A 20,418-nucleotide genomic window follows, 5' to 3' on the forward strand; every position below is an offset into this window, starting at 1 on the left:
TCTTGAAAGTTATGTCCACTGGGTGCTAGTTTTGTATTTGTTTTTCCTTTCTACCCTTGGAGTCTTCTACTTCCCATACTTACTAGTTGCCTATGCTAAGAAAGTAATAATGTATTTTAACTTCTGGGCCACTGATTTTTTTTTTTGGTTTTCTTTTTGTTTTATTTGGGGGGGGCACTGATATTTTATAAGTTCTTTATTATCTTATTTACTTTTGTAAGGTAATAGATAGACAGACAGACAGTCAGACAGATCAACCTGCTGTGTAAATATAAAAGAAGGTTCAGCTTATATGTATAGCATGTAATCTGGGATTTGTCCCAGACCTCTCCAAGAGGACTCCCCTTTGTGGGGAGCAGGAAGATGGCAACGTGGTTGGCCACCTCCTCCTTCTCTCACCTATCTCCGAGAGGATGTTAAGCTATAATTACATCTATTCACCAAACCTCAGGTAGCTGTATAAGTTTAAGTGTACACTAGGCTCAAAGTCAAAGGCACTATCCTTGGTAACTCTCAAGAGGAGAGTAATAGCTTGATATCTCCAGTTTTGCTCCGTCCCACCAAATACTGATTACACAAAAAAGAGAAATAAAGAATATTAAATAAACTGATCTCTCCAAGTAAAAGAGTGACCAGAAGTTGGGGGAATGGTACAGATTAGAAAAAGCCAGGGGCGGCTAGGTGGCGCCGTGGATAGAGCACGGGCCCTGGATTCAGGAGTACCTGAGTTCAAATCCAGCCTCAGACACTTAACACTTACTAGCTGTGTGACCCTGGGCAAGTCACTTAACCCCAATTGCCTCACTAAAAAAAAAAAAAAAAAAAAGCCAAAGAATCCAAAATAATAAAGGATCTCCAAGTCTGGGAGCAAGACAGAATACCTCAGTTCTACTGAGAAGAGAGAATGGTTCAACCAAGAGAAAAGCTGCTCTCCACAGTTTTTCAGTTGTGTGTGCTAGAAGTGGAGACAATTTGGAGGGGCAGCTTCCCTTTCATGTCAGTAGCTCCAAGGCCACAGTAACCTTTCAAAAATTTGCACTCGTCTCTTGCAAATCTCATGGTAATTTCTTCTTCTAAGAAATGTGTCTTAAATATGTCTAAGAAATACGGGTATGGTTTTTTTTTCCTATTATTTACACTCAGCTCTCCCAAACTCAGACAATTCTTTAACCAGTCACCTGTTTCCGCCTTCTAACTCACTTCTTTTGAAGTTCACTACAATTTTAGGTGAGAAGATGAACTCTAACTTTTTACCACTCAAGCTTTTTGTCATTTTCTTCCTTCCAATGAAGACAGTGTAGAGGAGAGTTGCTTCAATCAGCTAATCATATGTAACCTCTTCCCTCTGTGGTCTTTTTTAACTTTTTTTTTTCTCAGCAATGAAACTAGTAATGTCTTTGGTGATAAAAAGAATTACTGTGTAACAAGATAATCATTAAAAATCACATGATAGTCTACACTGTTGTTCTGTCCTTTTAAAGGGCATCAAGTTTAAATCTTGATTTTCCAGAGTTTGGTTTTCTTTTCTAGTCTTTAATTTTGAAAACAATTTTATCCCTTTTTTCATTAAGCAAGTATTTATTGACTAGATATAAAAACATCTTAAGTTTGTTTTTTTTTTCATATGATGAATTGTTGAAGGAACGGGGATATTTAGCTTTAAAAAGAAAAGACTCAGGGGTGACATTCAGACATTGAAGGCATGATTTTTAAGTATAGAATCCAGGAACAGGGCTGAGAAGGGAATGAAAGCCAGCCTGAGTCTCTCCACAAAATATAAGCTCCAGAGGGAACTCACCAGTTGGAGAAGAGGGTGGGCCTTCCAGGGGATAATGTGTTATTGGTGCAGTATGATATCATGAACAAACAATGAGGTGGGAGCCAGAGTTTGAGTCCATTTCTTCCACTAACTGATCTTTACCACCTTAGTGATGCTGACAAGCTCACAAGACCACCTACTAAAGTGCAGAAAACACAAAATGTGGCAGGGCATCCAGGAGCCCCTTGGAGTTGGATTGACACCAGAGTAGAAAGCCTACCCAAGAGCTGCAACCAAGAATGTCATCCAAAAGTTGCCTCTTCTTTTAAAAGTTCCAAGATGGGGCAGCTAGATGGTGCAGTGGTTAAAGCACCGGCCCTGGAGTCAGGAGTACCTGAATTCAAATCCGGCCTCAGACACTTAACTTACTAGCTGTGTGACCCTGGGCAAGTCACTTAACCCCCATTGCCCCGCAAAACAAAAAAAATAAAAAAAAATAATAAAAGTTCCAAGATTCTCAATTTTTCTGCCTCAACAGGCAGCCCAACAGGACTCTCAGCAAATGAGTTCTACCTGACCAGGAGTGTGGAAAAAAAAATAACTAAACCTGGAGAATTCCACAACTTATTCTATCGGCTTTGAAAACTTATAAGAGAGACTACATTTGCTGAATCTGCCTCTCCTTTTCCACTTCTACTGCCAACACCTGAATTTGGGCCCTTTTCCTCTCATGGACTACAGCAAGAGTCTAGTCTTCCCATAACCAATCTCTCTACCCCATTCCAATCTATTCTATACACTGCTACCTGATGAACTTTCTTTTTTTTTTTAATTTTATTTATTTATTTATTTTTTAGTGAGGCAATTGGGGTTAAGTGACTTGCCCAGGGTCACACAGCTAGTTAAGTGTTAAGCGTCTAAGGCCGGATTTGAACTCAGGTATTCCTGACTCCAGGGCTGGTGCACTGTGCCACCTAGCCGCCCCCTGATGAACTTTCTTAAACCATTGCCATCGTTCCTCTGTTACTAACCTGGACAAAAACCTTTCATGCCTACCCATTTCCCACAGAATAAAGTTTGGAAGCTTTAGCCTGGATATAGAGCCAGGAGCTGCTATAAAACTCCTATGACCTGTTACCCCACTCTTTGTTTTCCCAACACTTATCTCAGCTCTTAGATCATTGATGCTCCCTTTATATTAATAGCTGTCATGCCTTCCCTTATGTTACTGGGATTTCTTAAATTTCAAATCCCTTGCAGGGAGAACATGACAGTTTTCATCTGGCTACCCTATCTTTCCTAACCTTATAGGTCTTTAAAAGGTAATTTAACTAAGAAGAGTAAGGAGGAATATACAGTGGGGGCAAGAGCAAGGATTGCTAATGGTAACAAATGGAAATGTGAGGGTAGTTCAAGTTGCAAAGATTTTAATTCTATCACAGGACTTTCTTGCTTAACTACTGCCTGATTTTGTCTTTTTTTTTTTTTTTACTTCAGTGGGTTTCTGTTCACTTGCCATAGATTGGATGACATTTTATTAAAGAGGAAACTGAGCTGCAGAGGGTTGAGGTGACTTGCTCAGGGTCTCATAGCTGATATCTGAGGTGGAATTTGAACCTAGATCTTTCTGTCTTCAAGACTAGTGTCCTATTGGCTCTGCCATGCTGCCTCTCCTAGCTAGAGCTGCAGTTTCTGAGACTTTTTGGAATCTTCTTCTCCAGTCTTCAAAGGTAGAGGCTAGTTTTTTCTTCTGATAGTCTGTAAGTCCCCCAACTCACACAGTCAGCATTTATTAAATGTCTACTATGTGTTGGGCACTGTGCTAAGTGATGGACTCAGTCATTTTTTCTGGATTACTGATCCTGACCCACTCATCAATGCCTGAGAAAGGGTCTTCTCCCCTTAATCTCCTTGGAGGTAGGGAGTGGGTCATATACTTCTGTTATTTCCCCTGCAGTGCCTCATGTAGAGCCTTCTACATAGTGAGTCACAGTGAAATCAGTATTTGATTGTTGGGTGATTAATCTCTGGGATGGAATGGTTTGGGAAAGCTTCAAGGGAAAAGGCAGAACTCGAGCTGAGCCAGAAGGAAAAGCATGTGACAATTCCAAGTTTTAACCTCTCTGTACCTCGGTTTCCCAATTTGTAAAATGAGGGAGTTGGACTAAGTGATCTCTCACATCTTGCCCTTAGGATCCTATGAACTTAATTTTCTTGAGCACTTTCCTTTTTCAGTCAAATAACTTCCTGTCTGTCATCTTATTTATCCTTATAGTTGGGGGTGGGGGGAGAGGAGTTATTTTTTTCCTATCTTATAAAACTTAGTCAGGTAATGGCTCTAACCTTGTTGTTCTCCTTTTAAAATTGGGAAATCAAGGTCTTCCCTGAGAGAATCAAGGTTTTCTCACTCCGCAGCCCTCCATTTTCCCAGTGGACCTTGCTGCTTTCCCTGTACCAGTTACTCCCAACCTGATGGCAAAACAAGGAGGTTCAACTTCTGTGAAGAGACAGGTGACTCCAGAGTGAAAACCGTAACACATTTTCCCTGGGGAGATAAACTCCAAAAGTTGAGTTCAGTCTTTCCTGTCATAAAGTATATTGATGTTAACAGCTTTCTCTTGCTGGGGCTGGTGGTTTTTAAATCAAGCATTGTTAAATCCATACCATTTGGAACGATGCTTCAGACAGTTCTGACACCCTTTCTCTTGCTGCTGTTCCCTTCACCTAATATATATTGTGTGTGGAGCTGAGGAGCAGTGCTGCTGCTGCTGCTGCTGCTGCTGCCGCCACCACTGACACTGCAGCCTCCGCCAAAGCTCAGACACTTGTTGATGGCTTTAATTTAGATACCTCATGAGGGAGAAGAAGAGGGAGAAGGAGGAGAGAGACAGACCAGCTGAGACATGGGCGGGGGGGAGGGGGGGGAGAGACAGAGACAGAAGGGAGAGAATGGAGAGATAGAAGAGAGAGGAGAGAGACAGGGGAGGGGGAGGGGAGAATGAAGAGGTGAGAGAGAGACAAAGTGAAGGAAGGGTAAAAGGGGGAGAGAGAGAGAGGGAGGGAGAGAGAGAGAGAGAGAAGGGAAAAGAAACAGAACAATCAGGGGACAGAGTCAGAAAGAGAGACAGGAGAGGAGAGGAGAGGAGAGGAGAAGAGAAGAGAAAAGAGGGGAGGAGAGGAGAGAAGAGAAGAAGGGAGGGGAAGAGAGAAGAGGAAAAGAGAGGAGAAAGAGACAGAAAAGGGGGAGGGAATGGGGGGGCAGTGCTGAGCCAATGCCCTGCTCAGATACCACCAGGGGTCTTTCTCAAGTCTGCATAGCATATATCTTGAGTCGATTTCCTATGTTTTATTTTATTTTTCTTCAGCACCGAAAGGGTATTTAGAAATGATGAAGTTGAGAGACAGAAAGGCCAAACGGTAGGGGGGAGAAAGAGGCGACTTTGCAATTTTAGGTAACATATACTGTAATAAAACCTAAGGAGCCATGTCTTGAGCTCCTTTCCTTTCCCTTTAGAGCTGCTCCCACAGTGGGCCCATCTGCCTCATTATCACAGAATCTCCGAGTTGGAAAGGAACTTAGAAGTTACCTAGTCCAACCAGAGCTGGAGTCCCTATACAATATCCCCAACAAATATTCTTCCAGATTCTACTTGAAGACCTCTAAAAAGGGGGAATTTGCCACTGTGAAGGCAGCCCCCTTTTCTACTTTTTAAGTTTTAATCAAAAGTTTGTTTTTAATATTTACTCCAAATCTGCCTCTATGTAATTTTTCTCCCCTTTCCGCCTCTGAGGTCAAGAAAAATAAATCTTATCTTTCTATAAGAAAACCTTTCAAATACTTGCAGTTATCATTCCTCTTCTACCTTCGTGCCACATCAATAAGGATCCATTGACCTGCACCTAGGTTCCACAGTGGATAGAACATAGCCCCTGGAACCAAGAAGTCCTATATTCAAATACGACCCCAGACACTTAGTAGGTATGTGAATCTGGGCAAGTCACTTATCCTCTGCCTTTATTTCCTTAATTCTAAAATGAGGATGATAGCAGCACCTACCTCTCAGGGTTCTTGTGAGGATTAAAAGGAGATAATATTTGTAAAGAGTTTAGAACTGTGCCTAGCACAGAGTAGGTACTTTATAAATTATTATTCTCTTGCCATCCCCCTTGCTTCCCCAACTATTCGAGCCTATGCTGACTTCCCCCTTCGCTTCATTCCCAGAGTGCTCTACCAACAAGGCTTAGCACTCAACTAATTGGTGCTTCTTCAAATTCTCTACTATACCATCCTTTCTCCCTCCCACACACAAAATATTAAACATCTTGAAGGCAGGGACAGTGATTCCTCACAATACAGAGCATAGTAGTGGGTGAGCTGTTACCTAACAGTGTTCAACAAATACTTGTTGACATGTCTTGAAAAGACATATTTCCTGACTTCGTGGAAAATATATTCTAGGAAAGACACATCGGTATGTATATACAAAGCAGAATATTAACAAAGCATTGAGCACCAAAACAGAGCAGATGGAATTCTGTGACTTCAAAATGTTCTGCCAGGTTTCATTTCTGAAAATGTTCTAGAGGAGCATTATGGTAGTTGTTAGTAAAATTTTTGACAACTAAAATAGTGATGACAGCTTTCCATTCCCTCCTTATTCGTGCCATATTTATGGAAGTTAGGTGGTATAATGGAAGGAGAATCAGACCTGGAATTGGGAAGACCTGAATTCGAATCCAGTCTTAGATATTTAATATGTATATGACGCTGAGGAACTCACTTAGCCTCTTCCTACCTCAGTTTCCTCATCTATAAAAGAATGATAATAATAGCCCCTATCTCCCAGGATTATTACAAGAATAAAATGAGATAATATTTGTAACATGCTTTGTAAACCTTAAAGGACTATGTAAATGCTAGCTGCTAAAGGAACTCATACCCATCTGAGATGGAATGAAGGATCAGTGAATACATATCCAGCTGAGATCCAGAACAGATTTATTCAAGTCATCAGTAGCTTCAGGGAACCAAAGGTATTGACGTTTCTATATATTTGGGGACTCCAACCCAGGATTTGTTGCACATTCAGAGTATCTTCTGACTTTGTCTCCTTTCCTGCCATCTTGGCATGAAATTCTCGAGCTCAATTCTTTGCATATGCATATTACATCCAACCCCTAAAGACCTAATAACCACAGTGACCTTCTTCCATCAACAAGGCGAAGAGGATCTCTGAAATATAATTGATCCAGAGTCTTGGGGAACCAAAGTTTTTATAGTATAAGGTCTATGATGAAGAAGACTCATCCACCAGAGATAACAAGCCAGAAGCACTAAAGGACTTGCAATGAAAGAGACACATCTCTCTACAATCTTGAGTAGAAAGCCACCAGAAATCCCCATCCTTAGAGCCCTACATCTGCATGGAGCCTACATTTCTGAAGACTCAGATGGTGAGAGCTGAGCACTTTAGAAGGATGTGTCACATTTCCCCCACCCTTCCTCCACACATATATTGGCATGAGATTATGGGACTCTCACTGAGTATGTATTCAGTTTATTCCAGAAAACTCAAATACTAATGATATATTCATCCAGACACCCAGACAACCAAACTCCCTGTTGCTTCAAACCCCACCTCTTTTGTGTTTGGAGTGACTAACCCTAGAAACTGAAGCTATCCTCTCCCCTCCTTTCTCCCCAGCCTTGACTCTATGTTTAATTCTCATAGAACTCTGGATGGTAGAGGTCCCCCTCAATTACTTTCCCTGTTCTATTGTTGGCAAATTCTGAACTCTTTATTCCCATTTTAGAAGCTAGGGACAGAGGAGGAAAATCCTTTCCCTCTACTACCCCTTCCCATAATCTCAAACCTACCACTCCACAAACTGTATTCTCCTCTGCCCTTCTATTAGTATTGTATCTTCTGGAACTCCTACTATATTGTTAGCACGTGCCACTTCATCCTAGGTCTCTTCACCTCATGCTCTTTCAGTTTTCTGGTATTATTAGAAAATTTACTCCCTCTAGGCAAGAGTGCATCCTTAACCATCTCTTCCAACACTGGAGCCTCATTTTTTCAAGCTCCTTGTCAGATTCGGCCAGAAGAGCCTTCTCTGGTCCTCACTCTCACATCCAAACCATCCTTTTGCTTCCATCATTCAGCAGCCTTTCTCCCTTTGACATTCACTTCATCCACCTAGATCACAGACACTTAAACTGTGGGTTTGTAAATCCCATGGGGTTATATAACCAAATGTGGTAGGGCGGGGTTCATGAAAAATTTGGCAACAGTAAAAGGTTTTATACGCCTATTTTATACACCTTTATACCTAGGGTCATGTAAAAAACTTTCTCCAGCAAAAAGGGGTCATGAGTGGAAAAAGTGGAAGAAACACTGACCTAGATCACCCATTCCAGATCCTTGTTGCAGTTATCTCCCAACCTGATCCAGATCATTCTCCTTCATTTCTTAAGGAGTTTAGTAACTAAGTCATGGTATTCATCTTCATCCCAACCCTTGTCTCCATGCTCAAGGACATCAATATATAGATATCTCCTCAAACATCTCAACCTCCCAGTTTTTCAACCTCTTTGCCTCCCATGAACTCTATCTTTGAGAGATATGTACTTTGACTTCCCTGTCCTGCACAGCTGAGCTTCCTTGATCACAAATTCTTTTTTTTTTTTTTTAGTGAGGCAATTGGGGTTAAGTGACTTGCCCAAGGTCACACAGCTAGTAAGTGTTAAGTGTCTGAGGCTGGATTTGAACTCAGGTACTCCTGATTCCAGGGCCAGTGCTCTATCCACTGCGCCACCTAACTGCCCCGATCACAAATTCTTGAACGGATAATTTCTTATCCTTTAATATCTCTTCCTCATCCATTCTAAACCTATTGTTTTTCTTCCCTGTGACCCATAGTCTCTCCCTTCCCCCCCCCCCCATCTCCCACTGTTCTCTCAGTCTTTTAGGTATTCCTGGCTTCACTTTCCTCCATTCAGTTTTTATAGTTGACCAATTCAGCTATACACTGTCATTCTTCCTTTAAATGCTTTTTTCTCTTCTCCTTGACAACATCAATTCTTCTGTTTGTGTCCTTTCCCAAAACCTTTGGGAACTTGCCTGGTAGATCATTCTATCACTTTCTCTTGTTTTTATCTTTCTTTAACCACTGACTCCTTCCCTGCTGCCTATAAACATATCCAACTTTCGACTATTCTTAAAACCCTCAACTTGGCCCTTCCATTTCCCCAGTCTCTTATCCCATTTCCCTTTTCTCTTTCACAACCAAAAAGCAACTGTACTCATTCCCTCAATTCCCTACCTCCAGCCCATTTCTCACTTTCTTCTATTTTGGGGCCTGTGTGTACATCTCAATTCAAACTACTCTCTAGTTTCCAATAATTGCATTAATGTCGGGTTTAATGACTTTTCTTCTCAATTCTCATTCTATACAACTTATTTATGGTTTCTGATGCTTTTTTCTTTTGTTTTCTGAGATAATTGCATTTTGGGCTCTTCTTCTACCTTCGAGACTACTTCGTTTTCCCTTGTTGCACTCTTCCATACAGGCCCCTTACCCAATATGCACTCACAATCAAGGTTTGGGATCTCCAATAGGGCACTAACAATTTAGCATTCTAGGAGTACCTCTGATAAGCTATGGTTCAAGTACTGTCATTCCTGAGCCCACACTATTGTGTTCCCCATTAACAAGCAGAGAATAGAATTTAATTAGCTCTTTTTAAAATCCGATTTTATTTATTTATTTCTACAACACCCAAATTTATTCATATATACATCAACTTTGGCCTGTTAGAGGTCCATCCCTTATAACAAAGTATTTTAGGAAGACAAAGAAAAAAAATTCTACAAAACCAATGAATACATGCAAAAAATTATATTAATTACAGTGACCCATACCTAGAGTGGGGGGAGGGGAAGTGTCTTCTCCAGTCTCTTCTTTAGGGTTGTTTGTTCTTTGTAATTCTACCACATTCATATGTAATTAGTTTTTAGAAGAACTCTTTATTAAGATAATTTAGTAATAACAGTTAGTAGAAAATGATTCCCTAAAATACTGGGATATACTTTCCTACATAAAGAGCATCCAGGGAAAGGGTGGGCTTAAACTAAGAGCACAATGGTAGTTAGGCACACATATAGAGAACATGTGTGGCAAAAAAGATAATTCACAAGTCTTGCACTACAAGTCCTTTTCTCCCTTTGTAAAACCATCAAGAAATTCCCTTTACTTGTAGATCTCTGCTCAACTGCAAAGATTGTTGCATTTCTAGATTCCATACCTGGGATGCCTTTCTATCATGAGAAATCATGCTCCCTCAAGTGACCTTTCATTGCAATCTGCCTTTTGATCTTAGGGATACTTGTGCAGATGAAAAACTGATGATTTTTATGCGGGAGGGTGATAGAGTAACATTCCACCATCAAACTGATTGATTGAAGAGAGATGTGCTAGAGGCAACAGATTGCCACTGTACAATGCTTGTATTTTGGACTCACATCTTCTGTCATGACTCATACTTGGTTTTATGGGCAGAAGCCAACTATGTAGGAGAATGGAAACTCCTTGAGGGCAACAACCCCTTTATTTTTATCTTTGTATCCCCAGTACCAAGCATAGAGCTGGGGGAGGGGGGCTACAAATAAATATTTATTGAAATAGTTGCCCTTGCTTCCTCTTTTCTGTGCACATACTCCACTAAATGCTGTACTCTAAAAGAACTTGTGATTTTTAATAACTAGTCCTTAAAACTGTTCCAAGAATGGATGCAAAACTAGAAGCAAAAGTCTTAAGGTATAAAATATAGTTATACAATATGCAATGTTATGAGTGATAGCAGTTCATGGCAACATTTTTTTAGTGTAGTGAAGATTTCATATAATCAGACAAGAGTTTAAGTCTAATCATGTTCTCTGATTTACCAGTATTAGCTAGTTTTTGAGAGATTTGCAAAGGAAATAGTTCCAAAACCAAACAGTATATAGAATCAAGCATCTCTCTGTGTTTGATTTGTATTATCAATTTTCTCCCTAGTCTACATGTTTGATCGAGAAAATCCAAGTGAATCTTTGTATGCCTCAAGTTTCCTAACAAGTTGGAAATAGGATTTTAACAGCTTATCCATCCCTAATTGATATACCATATGCAGTAAGTAACCAGCGGTTGAACAACCTGCTTCCCCCCACCTTTTTAAACATGCAACACTGCAGGCATATATGTAGGGTAACCTACTTGTATTCATATGCCTATTACAGCACCACAGAGTATTCCTTATGCTCTCTGATTGAAAGAAGAAAAAGAAGGGGGAGATGGGTGTGTGGGAAATTATTCTTAACACATTGTAGGTATTGGGTATATTTTGTTGGGCTTTTCAAGGTTCTGCAAAAGAAATCATTCTTAGAAGTATCTGATTAGGGGCAGCTAGGCAGCTCAGTGGATAAAGCACCAGTCCTGGATTCAGGAGGACCTGAGTTCAAATCCAGCCTCAGACACTTGACACTTACTAGCTGTGTGACCCTAGGCAAGTCACTTAACCCCAATTGCCTCACCAAAAAAACGAAGTATTTGATTAGGTAAGTGTATAGTCAATGTATATTAAATGATATACTTCAAGGAAGGAAGGTAAAATATGTCTTAGTTTGGCACTTAACACTTTCATAAATGGTGAACAGTATTTATTTCGTTCAATCAACTCTTGCTTGTTCAGGGTCTCATTTTCTAGTTTGAGGATTATCTGGTCAGACTCAGGCTTCTTGACTTCCTTCCAGATCCGTGGTCTACTTTCTGTCCATTTCATTGCTCATCAGCAATGCCACTCAAAGATGAGCATCCTCTCACAGAATTTCAGTCATCTTCCATTCCCTGCCACTGTCTCTCTGTTTCTTTGTATGACTCTATCTCCCTATTTCTCTTTGCTTCCTCTTTTTCTCCTGGACCTCTCACTTCTCTTCTCTCCTCCTTTTTCTTTCCTAGTTTTCCTCTTCTCCCTTCTCTTTCCCTCTCCTCCCTTTCTTCTCCTCTTTTCTCTCCTTTTCTCCTCCCTTCTCCTCCTCCTAACATCTCCCCACTCTCCATTCCTCTCCTAGCTTCTCCTCTTCTCTCTCCTCCTCTCTTTATCTTCTCTTCCCTTCTCATCTCCTTGCTCTTCTCTCGTTTCTCCTCTTCTCTCCTTTCCCCTCTTTTTTCCTCTCCTTCCCTCCTTTCTTATCCTCTCTCCCCATCTTCTCCTGCTAACATTTCTCCTCCTCTCCTTTTTCCTTTTCTATCTTCTCCTCCCCTCCAATTCTCTCCTTTCCCCTTCTCCTCTCCTCCCCTCCCCTTCCCCCACTCCTAACATCTCCTCCTCCTAGCATCTCCCCTTTTCTCCTCTCTTCTCTTATCTGTTTCCATTCACCACTCCCCTCCTTTCACTCTCTTCACCCTCTCTTCTCCTTTTCTCCTTCTCTTAATACCATCCCTTCTTTCTTCTTTTCTCCTCCCCTTTCCTCCCTTGCCCTATTTTCCTAATATCTCCCCTTCCCTCCCCTCCCCCTGCCTTCCCTTCTTTCTCTTCTTCTCCTTCTAACATATCCCCTCCTCTCTTCTACTCTCTTCTCCCTATTTCTCCTCTCTTATCCAAATTCAATAGGCAAAGGGAAAGGAGGTAAAATTCCCATTGCTTATTATGCTCTGCAGAGTGGCTCTTATAACAGATTCCATTGGGCAAGAGGTTATTAGTTGCAGTGAAACTTTGGAGTTCTCCATGGATTTAATGCCATTTTCCCTGTCCCATACTAACACAGACAACCCTAAAGCTGACTTGATGTCAGAACAATTACCCAAACCCAAATTAAAGTGAACTTGTCCTTTTTGTTAAGTGCTCTTTGGAAAGTGAGACATCTGAATTTCTGTCTCTGCCTTGAAAATCCATAGAATCATGGTGATTTTGTTTTTAGTTTGTAGAAAAAGACAACTCTGCCATCTTCTGATGCTAAAATAATTAACACATATATACCAGCCATTTAGGTTTGAGGGGGGTGTCTAAATCACATGCACTCTGCCTTCTCCACATCCAAAAAGGAAAAAAAGGAGCAACTTTATGGAGGAGAAATAAAAGTTGCACAGAATACTTTAAAGAGCGTGTTAAGAGTAGGCTATTGTCTATGATTCTTTCCCTTTATGGCATATGTTATATATTGACAGGGATTAAGTTTCTCTCCTGAATGAAACAGTACACAGTCACAAAAAGAGCTACTGTACTTTACCAAATGACAGGAATAAACACAAACAAAAGGCAAGCAGAATATACCTCCCATAGAACTATCCAGGTTACTTTTAAAAGCCCAGGGCTTTGCTTCATCTTTGGAATTCTTCATCTTTTGCGCTTCTTTTCTTTATTTGCTGCTTGCTCTCTTCTTTCTTTTTTTCTTCCTTTCCCCCCCTTTTTTCCCTCTCTCTTTCTCTCTGTTATACTTTCTCTGTACCCCTGGCTTTGTTATTCTGCATGTCTGATTAGCAGAAGCCTGATTGGCTGGCTGCCTGCTCCGAGAGAGATTCCATTCAGCTTACCCCCCACCCATCCACCCACCCACCACTTGGTCAGGAAATGTGAGCAGGGCTGATGGAAGCTGATAGGCAGGACTGAAGTGTTAGCACCAGTACTGGATGTGACAGGAGGCAGAGGAGCACTTAGCAGCTTATTCAGTGTCCGATTCACATTCCGGCAAGGATCCAAGCATGGAACGCTGCCGTTGGGCAACTCCTGGCACATCGCTCCTGTTCCTGGCTCTCCTACTTCTGGTAAATGTCTTTTCATTTCAATACTTAGGTCTTACCATATACTTTGTCTTATGTTAAGTAGTGTTGTGTCGTGTTGTGTTATGTTGTCGTTGTTGTTGTATGTGACTATATGCATGTTACGTTTTCATCTTAAAGTGCCAGGTAAATTTGTTGTCTGTGATTAAAAAAAAAAAAGTCCCTCAATAACTTCAACTCCCCGAGTGAAATAAAATCGTGGAGACTTGTTGTAATTGGTTACAGGTATAGAATAAAATCATGAGATTAACTTGGGAAACACAACATAAACTTGTGAACTATAGACTGTGTAAATGATGGTTTGCATGCTTGGAATTTGGATAGCAGTCCCTCTGAACTCAACGGTAATGCACTATTGTGTTCTGACCAGTTTTACTCACTCTGGCTTGTGAAAGTCTTTTCTCTGCCTTTTAAAAAATGGTTTTCCCCTTCCCTGTGCACATGTATTGAGAAAGCAGGTAAAAAAGAAACTAGCTATTCTCTGTGCAGTTATCTCCTATGATCATCGTAACAAACTGACTGCAAATCATTCATAGATACAAGTTAATGCTGGTTTTTATGAATTGAGAATTCTGCCTTTTGATCTTAGGTATACTTCTGCAGATGATAAACGGATGGCTTTTTTATGGGGGTTGGGGGGGTGTTGCTGTAGTTAAAGTAATATTCCACCATCAAACTGATAAAATAGATGCTACAGTGGAAGCTGGTCAGCACTGCACACTGCCTGGATTTTGGACTCGAAGTAAATGTTCTGTTGTGACTCATTCTTGGTTTTACAGGCAGAAAAATGAACATTTACTGTCCAAAAAAAAATCTGCACTGAAAATATTAATAGCAATGCACATTTTTTTAAAACCAGAGTGTTCTGGGCAAGCAGCTTTGTAAACCTCATCTGAAGATTTGATTCCAAACTTTGCACACGCTGATTCCAAGCAAACGTGATTGCAGCCCTCCCTGTCACATTTATGGAATGTTAGTACTTCCTCAGAGCAGCAACAAGCCAATGGAAGCCCAACCAAAATATAGATGGCCCTGAGGAATTCATAGTGCCGGTCTATTTCATTCTAATTAAGTTTTAGCAGCACATGTCTACCCTGTTCTCTGGAAGCAGCAAAGCAAGCCACTCAAAATAAATTGGGCATCTTGACGGGTATTCTTCATCTATAGTAATCACTTGCCATGTTGATATTCTGTACATTTGTACCTTTTAATAAATTGCGTCATTGTGATTCAGTAACCATAATGTATAAATGCTATATATTTATTTAGAAATACAGCAATGAGTGCAAAGGCTGAACTCAGAGCTGCCCTACTAGAAATAGAAAAATGGGGGGGGGGGCAGCATTGCCAATTAGTAAGCATTCTATTCATATCATGTTGGCAATACAATTGCCATATTTTCTCCTTTCCCTAGGTCGTGATTAGATGATTGGATAGGCAATTAGAAAGGAGCTCACTCGTGTTACATGTGATGTGTTGCCTTTTATCCTGTCAGTTCTTGGCAAGCCTCAATTTTTGTGCTTAAAAACCCACATTTTTCTGAAACTTTTTTCCATTATCTTATATTATAAAGCAAATTGCCAGTCATATTTTAGCTTATTTAAATACTCTCTTTTAGAAATGCGCTCTTGATATAGTTTGCAGGGGAAATGTATACTTATTGATGGATTGTCTTAATGTGTTTTTGCTATATACCATATATGCCATTTATTACAAACATCATCTTAAAAGGTATATACCATGCCATGAGCAATCAGGCACATATGTAAAAAGTACCATGTTCATGATCTAAAAGCATTGAAAATATGCAAAGCCTAAACAAGAGTAAATATGCAAGGGAAAAAATAAACTTTTATTTGTACATAAATTTAAATAAATTATGAAATTCTAAGCTCTTGCTGGAAGAGAGCTGACTAGCTCATGATTGCCAAGATTCAGAACTTGAAAAGTAACATTATATGATAAATATCAGCCAACACATTCAGTCCCATGAAAGTAAAACACCAGCACTGAAGTGCATTTACCTGTAAAAAATCTTAGACCAGATCTGACTCCTATCATGGTAACAGTTACTTTCATACTTTGATAGTGAAGGGAGTACTGAAGATAGAGACAACTTGAAGTACCTGCTAGCTTTGTGCACTGGGATATGCTCCTTGACCCCTATCAGTCTCTGGGTTCCTCATCTGAAAAACGCAAATAATTACACTGGAACCACCTTCCTCAGACATCTGTTGTAAACCTTAAAGACTATAGAAATATTAATTATTACTTCATAGGCTTTTTTTCATCTTTAGCAATAATCATATGGAACCTTTGCACAACTTCTGCATTTACTGAATTTCAGCTCATTCAGATGCTATGGGTGGGAGACCAGAATTGAATTATAGGCCTAATCTAAAGTGGTCCATTTACTTAATCTCTGTTAGGTTTTCTGCTATAGTTACAAAACTCAGTAGCATCAATTCACCATTTTTAGCATGCATAGTTAAGGCAGCATAACAAAGTGTTTCAAAAGTAGAAGCCTGTGGTCCATGCACTTTCGCTGAGACATTTTCTTAGGAATCCTGTTTCTTCTGGCTTGTAAAATGTTCTGTGTCTCTAGTGGTATTCCCAGCCTCCACCCTGGAATCTCCTTCATTTCAGTGGTGGCTAAATATCTCCAGTAAGGTCTTGGTGATAAACTATTCTGTCAATGGGAAATGTTGTGATCTCAATGTTTTTTGAGACTTGAAATTAAAATCCTTCCATAGAGGGTCAGTTTCTTGAGGTAAAAAAAAATGAGGCCTGCATGCCTTTCATATTTATTTAAGTGTGGAGTCCATTTTTTCTGTGTGTGCAAAACCCAAAGATCTTATGCTCTTTCTATCATGGATATTAAAAAAAAACAGTAGTTCAAAAGATTTAACTTATACACTGAGTTCAAATAAAAATTGAAAAGATAAAACTGATCCAAATCTTCCTATCCTTCCCTCTCTTTATTCTCCTCCACTCCCCACTCCCCACTCCCAAGCCAATTGTTTAACTCGAAGAGAATGTGGGCTAACACCATGACCAGCCTTTGACATGTGCGTTCATCCAAATTTGAAGTCAAACCCCTTCTTGTCAGAAAGGCATTTAATCAAATCTGCATTTGCCTTTTACCTCTTTTCAGTGGTTTTCAGTTCTTTTGCCTGCTATTGTGAGGGCTGCAGGAGTAACACTAGGAATTATAATAAAGTACATGTGTTTTTCTGTTGAATTTCTTTTTCTTCTCTGCACTAATTTATACATGGAAACTAGTCAAACACAATAGGCCATTCCTTTCAGGCTCTCTGGCACTCTACTCCGCTATTATCTAAGTCGATCTTTCTTGGATGACTATATGCACCATTAGCCTGTGGAATGAATGTTAAATTCCTTATTTACAGCTGAATGTGGCAAGGTTCACTCCATGTGAGTGTGTGCGTATTTGCCTGTCTTTAACTGTTCATCAATCCATCTATTTCTATTCATGTGCTTATATTGTCTTTAAACTATACCCAAGGCATACTTCACATGAATCTATGGGATATACTATAGCATCTATTTAAAAAGTCATTTTCTTAATGTGTTTTCTATAGTTTCTTGTCTAGACTTGGTCAGCTAGATTTTTATTTTCTCAGGCTGCCTTTTTAAGTGTCTCAGTCTGTTCAGGGCCAGCTTCGGTCTTCTGTTTACTTCCTTGACTGTTTTTTTGTGTGATATGGAGAGTGGAATTTAAGACTTAGTACTGTGGCTTTATATTTCTCAAAGAAAGAGTCTCCAGTTCTTATAAAAGAATTCTGTTGCCAAGTGGCATTCTTCCCTAGGAAAGACATTGTGGATCACCCAGAGCTGGCCTATACATGCGTGTGTGCATATAGAGATATAAATATGCATAAAGGGCATCCTCTCAGAAGTGATGGCAATGGAAGTGGAGAAAATGGTGGTAATGACATTGGGAAAAAATGGATTCCGGAGGGTTTTACCTCTTACTCTCTCGCTAAAGTATTTAGCTACCCACATACCAACACACTTGCCCTTTTTTGCACTTCATTCTTGCCATATGTAAATGCAAATACTCCTTTTGTATTTCTTGCAGGAGTGATATTAGGCTGTGAAAGGTTCACTCCTTCTTCTTTTTGACTTAAGCAATAGGGGAAAAGATTCTCCAAGTCTTTTCTCTCAACCCATCCCCTTAGGTTTCAAGTATCCATCCTTTCATGGTTTTTAATCTGTATTTTCAACTCTTTGTCCAGGTAACCTCTCATAAATCTAATATTTCTATGTCTCATGGTCATGTCATGACATCATTTTCAGAACCCAACTCCCAAAGATATCTCAAACATGATTCTGGCCTGGCCTCAATCCATACAACCTTTTTTCCTCCCCTTCTTGCCCAATTAATAGAATGGCCCAGAAGTTATCATTTCATACTCATAACCCAGGAAATTTTTGCTTTCTTAGAGTCAAGGGATTGCCTTGACTATCACATATGACCCATTTGTTGAGTGTGTTGAAATAATCATGGGAAAATATTATCCAGATCTTACAGTCATATTGTGATTAACTTTCCTTCTCAGGATAGCTGGCTTCCAACTTGAGATTTTCAGCAGTAAGAGGTGATTCCATGTCATTTTCTCTCTACATCATAAAACCACATTGATGCAGTTGGATTTTGGCTTGATTGGCAGTATTGGCTCATGGGAGCCTTAGGACTGGCATACCAGAGGTGATGTCAGGCCTCAAGGATCCTAATTGAAATACACCAACACAGCTGTGCGAGAGGAAAGCCGGCTCACTGGGGTAAGCTGTTGCTATCAACCTCTTCTTTTCCACGAGCTTAGAAGTAAATGACTCAAGTCTCCCCAGCTCCCTCATTTTGAGATTAGGGCATATCCTAGACAAAGGATAACTGTTCCCTTTTCTAAGAGACATTGCTAACAGGAGCACCCCAGTTTCCATGGTGTGCCAGCACATACTGTTTTTACATCTCTGGAAAGTTCTAGAGTCTCTCATAGGTCTCTCCCTGTAAAGAGGCTGCTCCAATCACTAAGATGTACAAACAAAAAGGACAGATGGTTGATCCCATGCTCATTGGTAGGAATTTCTCTGAATAGCTGCTTTGTCATCTTGTATTTGTTCAGGTCCTCTGGGTGGTTCACCATTTTCCTTCTTGTTTCTGCAATATTTGGAGAGAAAAAAATTTCATCTCTACTTCTTTCAAAGGGAAAAATTTTCTTCATACTAATAGCTCCATTATATCATAAGGTCTCTGAGGGAAGGATCTGTCTTTTGTTGTATCCTTCTTGTATCCCCAGCACTTAGCATAGTGCCTGACACATGGTAGGGATTTAACAAATGTTTATTTATTGATTGATTTTCCTAGCACTTTAAGGGGTATAGAGCTTTTTTCTCAAAAATCCTTTGGAGGTGCATAGAGCAAGGGTTATTTTCCCTACTTTACAGATGAAGAAACAAAAGCTCTGAGAGATAAGATAATTTCTCCAAGGTGGCACAGCAACCAAATGTCAAGGTCAGATTTAAAATATAGAACTCCCAACTCCAAATTGCATGTTCTTGTTTTATTTAATAACGTTTACAAAGCACTTTCCCTGCCACAATCTTAGTAAATAATAGTTCAAGTCTTTGCCCTCTTTTACAAATGAAGACAATAAATTTGAAAGAGGTGAAGTAACTTACCAGAATGTGAGTGCCAGAAATTAACCCTACACTTCTTGAGTCCATGGCAAGCACTGTTAATACATATCTGCTTATGGAACATGTGGATTAATGAATGGAATGAATAGGATAGGACACATCTACAGTATTAACCAAGAGTGCTTTCATGTTCTCCGTGGGTGGATTGGGGATAGTGTAGGAATAAAGGTAGGAAGATACCAGTATAAATTGGTTGGGAAAAGATCCATTGTCTTCTAAAATATCCCAAACCTTTTAACTGACATAGGATGTGGTAGTATGTGTCTATCCATCCTTCTCTGAGTAGACCAAAAAGAAAATGTCTTTTTATTTCACATATTTCCTGATATTTATTTAAGATAAAAGTTTTATTTTTTTCTTTTCCAAATCAGAAAATCACATTTCTTACATAAGGTTAGTCCCCAAGTTTTTCCCCCTCCATATTTAAAGTTTTATCTCAAGAAGAATAAGTATTTTCCAGGTAATTTTGAATATACTCCCTATGTTTCTATGATCCTGTGTTACATAGTTCACTCATTTTAAAATTAGGATAAACATATTTGCATTACCCACTTCACAGGGTTGTGTTGTGAGAACTAAATGAGCTCATGTATGTGAAGTGCTCTATACCCCTATAAATCAAAATGTATTGTCATCATCCTAATTAATTACACTGGTAAACTCGGGGAGGGTAGTGGCATAATGGACAGAAGGCTAGCCTTAGACTCAGGAAGGTCTAGGCTGAAGTCCTGTCTGTGAAACAAAGGAGTAATATTACCATAGCTGAGTCATTTAATTTACTATTTTCCTTAAGCAGCTCTCTACAGTTATTCTACATAGTCATCTGCCTCAACAGAGGGAGTTTCCATGCTGGAAATAACCTTCACAGATAGACACACAGGTCCAGGTAGGTCCCACCAAAGCCTGGAGGTGATGGAAGTTTTAAAGCTTTCACTGGACGGCTTTCTAAGTTACAGATGTCACAAAGTGCAAACATGTATTCATATTTCAATCTTTCAAAGGACCTTACCTAGGTGACTACTCATTCTATGGCTGTAGAATATAAAGTATTCATAGTTAATAGCGATACAACTCTTCATTTTACATGTGGGAAAACTGAAATTAGATTCTACCTCTTT

General features: G+C 39.8%; 1 protein-coding gene across 2 annotated transcripts in view; it reads left to right on the forward strand.

Annotated features, from left to right (window-relative positions):
• ADAMTSL1 (ADAMTS like 1) overlaps positions 1–20,418 on the forward strand; it is a 1,070,304-nt gene that overhangs the window by 651,790 nt on the left and 398,096 nt on the right. The window contains exon 1 of one of the 2 annotated variants that reach the window (XM_043978111.1): positions 13,373–13,564. The exons of the other annotated variant lie outside the window; for it this stretch is intronic. Within the exon in view, the coding sequence (XP_043834046.1) occupies positions 13,502–13,564 (63 nt within the window). The 5' untranslated portion in view covers positions 13,373–13,501. Of the gene's footprint in view, positions 1–13,372; positions 13,565–20,418 lie in introns of those variants that run through there. 2 annotated transcript variants of the gene reach the window in all.

This window comes from Dromiciops gliroides, chromosome 1 (genome assembly GCF_019393635.1).
Source record: "Dromiciops gliroides isolate mDroGli1 chromosome 1, mDroGli1.pri, whole genome shotgun sequence".
NCBI classification, from domain to species: domain Eukaryota; kingdom Metazoa; phylum Chordata; class Mammalia; order Microbiotheria; family Microbiotheriidae; genus Dromiciops; species Dromiciops gliroides.